Source organism: Haliaeetus leucocephalus, unplaced genomic scaffold (genome assembly GCF_000737465.1).
Source record: "Haliaeetus leucocephalus isolate CR32 unplaced genomic scaffold, Haliaeetus_leucocephalus-4.0 Scaffold173, whole genome shotgun sequence".
Lineage (NCBI taxonomy): Eukaryota > Metazoa > Chordata > Aves > Accipitriformes > Accipitridae > Haliaeetus > Haliaeetus leucocephalus.
The window spans coordinates 3477761-3485335 of record NW_010972609.1 but is presented as its reverse complement, the minus strand read 5'-3'; the positions used below and the strand labels follow the sequence as shown (position 1 = coordinate 3485335).

Below are 7575 nucleotides of genomic sequence, written 5' to 3'. Positions count from 1 at the left end.
TGCGGGGGGGGGGGGGGGGGGGGGGGGGGGGAATTTAAGAACTGAAGTGAGAGTGATCCCTCAGCCCATCCAGATCCACTCCTGCTACTCAAAACCGGCTTGTTTGCAAGCAGAACAACAGGTACAGGTCTGCCCACTGCTGGTCGGGGTTTTTGCCACAGATTTTTGACCAACAAGCAGCTGCCTGACTAAACCACTTCTTTTGTTTTGTTTTTCTAGTTAGTTTGGGGAAATCTATTCTCCATGAGATGTCTGGAAACTGAAAACATTAATTTGTTTAGAACAGGTTCAAAAAATTTTTCATCAAAAAAAACCCTAGGAAAAGTAGATTTAGAAAAAACAGGTAAAGCTTTTCTATGCCTTTTCACTCAGAAGAAAGCGGGAAACTAACACTCAAAAGTAACAAAAATGAAGTAGATGATAATAAAAAAAATTAATATTGTACTTCTGTAATATATTGCTGGTACATTGTAATCTGACAGTCAATGTCACCTACAACACTGAAGACAGCAGTATTATGAAGCAATATGATTACACAAATGCTAAAGGAAAGTTGATTTCTCTAGGCCTTTGCCTCAAAACTGTTAGATACTTAAGCATCCTTTGGGCAAAAAATTGTGAGTCTTTTCAGTTTGATCAGTTAAAAATCAATGACTATGATAAAGATTTTTGCAGCAAACCATCTTCAGATACAACAGCAGACTTGTATTTTTGGTTAAGTTAAACTTGGTTTTTCTAACACATTTCTACTTCAGAAATATCTGTTTAATGTGAAGGTTTTTTCCCTTTTTATTCCCCCCTTAATTCTCTCTGCCATATAGCCCACTTTATAGCTCCTGTATACCTAAATGACTTCTCCAGGCAAAAGAGCAGTAGCAGCACTGCAGACATTCAGTGGTAGCTTGTGCATAACGGACAATATTTTAGCAGTGCCTCCAGCTCAGCTGAAGCCAGGACTGAAACTATAATAGCCCACAGACACAAAAATTGAACATCTCAGCACCTCAGAAGTCTTCATCACCATTCTAGCCTACATAATTTCCCATTTGCCCCCATCAGTATTTTTGCAAGACGTGTAAAGCCATTAGAGAGCTAAATTTTAAGAATGACAATGTTATAGGAACTGCTTTATTTTTAATAGAGTATTGCATTTTACAGTAGACTTATTTTCTTCTAAAAAAATTATTTCAAATATGTTTAAGCTACTCAAGATTTTTTTTTATTTTGGAAAGCATAATTTTTCACACAGGTAGAAGAAAAATCCTATTCTACATATCTATTCTGTCCTGTGATTTCTAGATTTATTACTTCACTGGTCAAGCATTAAAAAACCTAAAACCTATTTAGAGGTATTTTCTCTTCACACAGGCATGGAAAAATTCTTCTATCTCCTGCTATTTAACAATATGTTTATATTATTTTAAATGCTGAATTGCATTAGCAGTTTGGTCACTGCATATTGTACACTAAACTGAAGTATTTTAGTTCTGTTCCCTTTTATGAAAGCTGAAAGAATGAGTTTTGCATTGAACATCTGTATCCAATGAAAAATATATTAGGTGTCAGCTTTCAATTCACTGTATTTTATGGCTCCAAAAGGTGGCATTTCTTTGCTAAAACAGACACTCTGACATATTTAACAGTTGAAATGTATTGATTCAAATGAGAGTAATGTTCATAGCCTGAGGAAAAAAATGGCTCTGTATATTTGTATGGAAAAAACATTAAACTCCATTAAAAATGTATAACTCCCCCTATAATTACAAGAAAGCAGTTGCAATGTTTTTATAGAATGGAAATAACATTAAGCATAATAAAAAAACAACACTAAAAGTATGAAAACAAAAAAAAACCAAACCAGGAATATGAAGGCTTTCTCAAACCTCACAAGCACTGCTTACCCTCTCTTCTACCGCAATCACCAGATGCCCCTTAAAAAGACAAACTGTTATACCTGAACACCAACCACTTGGAAACTGTGGGCTGCTATCTCTAAGGCCACCCAGTCCTGGGGGTCCTAATGCAATTAGACTGGGAGGTCTATGAAAGAATAACTAAAAAGAGCCCATGCCTGGGGTGTGTGCCCAAGAGGTTGAAGATAAAGCATTCCCTGCGGGCCGTCTCAGACAACCAGAGCCTTCCGAAGAAGGCAGAGGGACTCAAAGACTAGAACAAAGTACCAAAATCTAGACGGTTCCTCTATTATTGCTCCAAGTTCTTCCACACTTAGTTCAATAACTACAACGCAAGACACCGACTCCGGCCTCAGAACTAGCTGATCGGCTATTTTAATTGTACGCTTCTGTGGTAACACAAAACTACTAGTTTACAAAAAGAAACATTTGACTCGGGTGAATCTCCGAAACACATCAGTAGGAGAATGAGCTTCTACAATACTGAAGCACCAGTGGAACAACTCCTCCTGACCCCCTCAAATTGTGTGACATTTAAACCCAAGATAACAAAATGCAATAAAAATAAAGAAAACGAAGGCCAACGATTTTATGCACATGCAAAACTGGCTCTTTTCTGACAAGACTACTCTGTTTCCGACAACAGCTAACAGCAAGAAAAATAGTTTTGATAGCATTGAGACATTATCACTTACTTGAAATGGGACCTATAGACAATCCCAAAGGCATGTTGATACTAGAAAATTCTAAAGCCACTCAACTAAGTAAGAAACTGCATCAGTGCCAGCAGAATCACTAGAAGTATCAGTATCATGAATGTCTTCATATTCAGGTATTTAAAACCTGTGTTTCCCACTGGCTTGAGCTGAACACACTGATGTTAAAAATAAAGGTACTGCTACAGAATCTTCTTAAGACAGCAAGGTGAGCCAGAACACTGAGCTGAAACAGGTTTTGCTTTAATTCAGAATCAAAGAAAGACCATTTTCTTGTAGAAGACTTCCTATCCTTCATCCCCCAAACTTTACACCTCCTTCAACACACCTTTAAATTCCAAGCCTGGTCTTCAACAAAATGCCTGTCCTAACATCCTCAACTCTCTGTTCCTTTTCTCCAAGCCTACTTCACTTTTGCACCGAAGCAACTTCTACATGCCCTATACAACATTCAACATTTACATGTCCAATTCCTCACCATCTTACCTTCTCCAACTCCTTACCCATGAGCTTCTGAAGCCCAGAAAGTTCTGTTAGGAAGAGGCCTCAGCACTGAAACCTTGGAGCCCAGACAAATGCCCAAGGCACATGTCACAGGTCTATTCTGTGGTCCCATGTGCTAAATGAAGCTGGATGGAATAAGCAACAATATAACCCTTTGCAGCTGGTAAATGGGGTCTGGGAATGGGAAAAAAGATCAGAGCTCTACACAATAGCCAAAGGGGAAACAGAGGAACCATCCCTCTGTACCTGCCCTACACTACAGACTGGTGATGAGGCCCAGTCCTCCTGATGTCAGCCCTTTTGCTTCCGCAGACACACAAGAGACAACCAGACAGCATTGGAGAGTACAGCAGCCAAGCAAACCCTACTTGCTTTCAAGTTGCTATTTTGCCTCTGCTAGAAGACTATTATGGCCCAACTGTGCCAATTCCCATGTGAAGCTTGCTCGAGGTGGAACAGAAGTTTTCAGTATCCACAAGAGCATTCCATTAAAGTAAGCATATACATAATCTACCAAATTTGGAGTGTGTCAGCAGTGAAAGCGTTGTCGAGTACTTCATTGGCTCTATACATAATAAAAACAAGGCTGAGAGATGATCATTATTTGCAAGACAGTTGGGTCAGCACATCTCCTTAACTTTGGTACTGCAAAGATCTCTGGACTGAGCCACCACAGCTCAGCAGAGGGAAGCGAGGGTAAGAGACACAACATCCATAGCTCCAATCTTCCTCTCCAGCATGCGAACACCAAGCCCCGCAATGCTGACATGTCCCACTTTGAGAATGCTATAACGTACAATATTGTACGAGTTAATCCCATCCAACACATCGATTTTATCTGCAATGTCCTTTTTCCAGCCCCCAGAATACAGGCAGCTAAAATCTATTAGGCAATGGAGCTGTAATGACAAACTGTCCTCTCAGAAGCTCTGAGTTTCTCTGACGTGGTTCCAAAAATAATTAGCAAAATGTGTACAAAAGTACTAGTGATTACTAAAAGAGCCTCCACTACAATGTCCATGCTAAATCGGAATAAAATGTCCAAAGTCTCAGGGTTAAAAATTCTTACAGCATCGTTTTCCAGCTGCACCACCTATGCCAGTCTTCCCATTTATCACTTGGGTAAGGTCAAATTCTAGCTATGCCTAATTTCCATCTAATGTCAAACCCCTTCATTCATATTATGAAGAGCAATATCCTTCCAATGTTTTCCAGTTTGTAATTTCAAACCCATACCAGGCTTTGCTGCTGCAAAACTGTCACCATTTTAACTTCCAGTAACACAAGTATGTAGGACATATTTGCCTCTCCACAAAAATTTCCAAAAACACCATCAGCTGATCAAATAGTTGATCAAACTATTCTTGCCTAAAATATTTTCTAATTTTTTTTAAATCTACATTTAGTTGAAAAGATTATGTGTCCTTGTTGAATCATAGCACAAATGAACAAAATACAGATAAAACAAAACACGAACCAACATGGCAAAAATCGAAATGCATATTAATTTTCTTTATAAATTCAGAAAGCCTATTACATTAAAACTGGCATAAAGACACTTACAATGAGGCCACACAAGTTATAGCATAGAGCAAACTAGGGTGTGAATACACAGAGTGTTATCTGCACATCCATGCACATGAAAATCTACTAACCATTAATGCAAAGTACATTATTTCTCCCATGAAGGGAAAAAAACCCACAACAAAACAAACAAAAGAGTCTTGCATATCCTTTTATCCTTTTGAATGCTGAAATGTGAGAGTACAAACAGGTTTTTACAAGGTAACAGCATGCTATAAATTCATACCTATTTTATCTTACAGTAACATACTCATGCATTCTTCCTCTCATTAAATTTAACCTAAATTACACAGTAATTAAACCAAATATGAATTCTGAGTTAATATATTTATATGAATATTAATTACTTTAATTCAGTTACACTTAATTTATTTTGAATGCAAATTTTAACTTAATTGAATTATTAATTTGAATAACAATGTCTACACAGGAATTCAAAGCAGTTTAACAAGTCACTATAATTTCAGTTCTTGAGGACGAACTCTGAGAAGAGAAGAGGTTGGTGTGAGAAGGTGTGGGGGAACACATTAAGCAAGTGAACTGTGTATCCTGCTTAATTAAAAGAAGGTTGCGCCCATTTAGTTCTGCAGTGCAGAATTTGGTGTCCATATGAAAAAATCAGATTTTTAATTATAGTTGGCATTTCAGAACCTCCCGCTGGTTGCTACTTTCTCGCTAAAAAACTGACCTCATTCCTAAACTTGTCACTGTGAGAACTCTGTTATGAACTGCAAACAAGCTTCTATTTGTTTTAGAGTGGCTCACTAAAACTTCATTGTTTAAAACATTTAAACAATATATTAAATCCTTAATGGAATGTGCTGCTTCTAATTCAAAAAACAGTCTTTTGGATTGCTATCTTGTGGTAATTGGAACGAGAAGTCAGGATTTCTGGATTTTGTTCTGGCATCGCCTAAACAATTTTATATTCAAAACTCATTAATTTAAATGGAAGTACCACACAAAGATGTAATTTAAAACAAGTGCCACTTTTGCAGTTGTGGATTCACAACTATTCCAACTCTAAAATGGTTACCGCCTACCTGCAAAATACTGTGTTCCTGCATTCTACTGACATTGCACTTATTGACTACACCTCTCCTAACACAGTGATACTTCCCTTCCTCTTAAAAAACAAGGAAATACAGCAAGCTAGAATATGCAGATGAAAGGCACTAGATATACTCTATTATTGTGTGATATCACTGAGTTGGTTCAGCTACCGCATTTGCCAAGATAAGACACTGCCTATGTCTCACCAGAACAGGCTTCCAGAAAAAAAGCCCCCAAACCCCCAAAACCACACACACCAAATTTAAAAACGCTCATCCAAATTTTCCTCCAAAAAACCATCAACGAAGGTTTCATGTAAACATCACCTCCTCTGAAATATTTTCTCCTTTTTGTTTAATGAGAAGAAAGGCTGGCATGTTTCCCTTCGGATGAGGTACTGCGTAAGTCACGTACGTCTTTGATAGAATCCTTTGGACTTACAGAGATCACACAAAAGCCATTTTCCCCTGAATGTTCTCAACAAACAACATACTATTTCCTGGCTCATAGTTACTAAATTCCACCTTCTTGAATGAGTCGTATATCCCAAAGAACTGTCTCTCTCCTTCCTGCCAGGGACATACTCTCATTTGCTCCTCTTCATGTGTACCTGATTTTTCTTTTGGCTTTTGGTATGCATCCTCTTTCCTCAACAACATGTTTTGGCTTCACACACCGAGACATACAGCTGCAACCAGTAAATCCCCAGGTCCCAGCTGCAGCCACTAGCTCAGACTCCTCTATGCACAAGCTCCCACAACTCTTAGCATGAACTGCCTTGGGTGGCAGTTCTCAATCACTGGACTGCTTGGTCAGCAAAGAACTGTTTAATGGCTCCTTCCATTCAAGACAGTACACCCATACTCTTTAGGGGCCCTACCAATAAAAATGGAAAACATAGGCGATGGCAGTAATTAGCACCATTCAGCTTAATGGTATTAATACAGAAAACACAAGCAAAAGAACATTTAAAAGAAAATGTGAGGAAAAATAAGCATGAAATGAATAATAAAGTTCAATTATGCTACTCACAGAAACACTGTGGAGGCAAATTACTTATTAGCTTTTCTGACTTTGCTAACAGTTGCACTGTGTGTGGCGGTAGCTACCTAATCATAACCACCTTTATTTCTGAAACGCAAAGAAGCCTGAAGGACCGAATTCCCAGCTAACAGCGTATAGAGTTCTTTTACTGCCCAGTATCTGCATTCCATCTTATTGTATCTTACCCAGTAGGTTTGTGAGCCACAGGGCCAAATCCTCTTTCATCGGCAACAAGTTGGCCTCATGTCTACTTGCAAGCCACTGACTGTATTGATGCATATCAGAGAGGCCAGGGCCACGTGCCTTCGGGCTCAGAGCAGTGCACATTGCTTATCCACTTGTTGTACCTGTTTTATTATATATATAAAAAAAAATTAAAAATTACTTCATTATACCAAATCTAGTTTCACAGGTTCTCTTTTTAGAATTGTAGAAGACAGTAACTATGATTCTAAGAAATCAGATGTCAGACAAACAGATGTGGATCCAACACACGAATACAACGTCAGTGACTGAAGGTTTGTTTTGTTAATGGATCACATTGCAAGTGATTAAATCATACAGATAAATGTCAACTTCATTTGTACTCACCAAGCTACACATGTTGCCAACACATAACCAAATATTCTGCAAGGAATGATTAAAATCAAATCAAAATAAACATTTTACACAAAGCTAAGAACTCACTACAGTGCCTGATCCAATACCCATTCAAAATAAATGGAAAGCTTCAAGGATTTTTGGATCAGGCCCAAGAAAAG

The 7575-nt window shown here is 38.2% G+C and overlaps 1 protein-coding gene across 1 annotated transcript in view; it reads right to left on the bottom strand.

The window, feature by feature from the left end:
• GAS2 (growth arrest-specific 2) overlaps positions 1 to 7141 on the bottom strand; it is an 86488-nt gene extending 79347 nt beyond the window's left edge. Inside the window, exon 1 of the mRNA XM_010563714.1 lies at positions 7000 to 7141. Coding sequence (XP_010562016.1) covers positions 7000 to 7141 — 142 coding nt within the window. The remainder of the gene's footprint in view (positions 1 to 6999) is intronic.
• Positions 7142 to 7575: the final 434 nt, after the last annotated feature.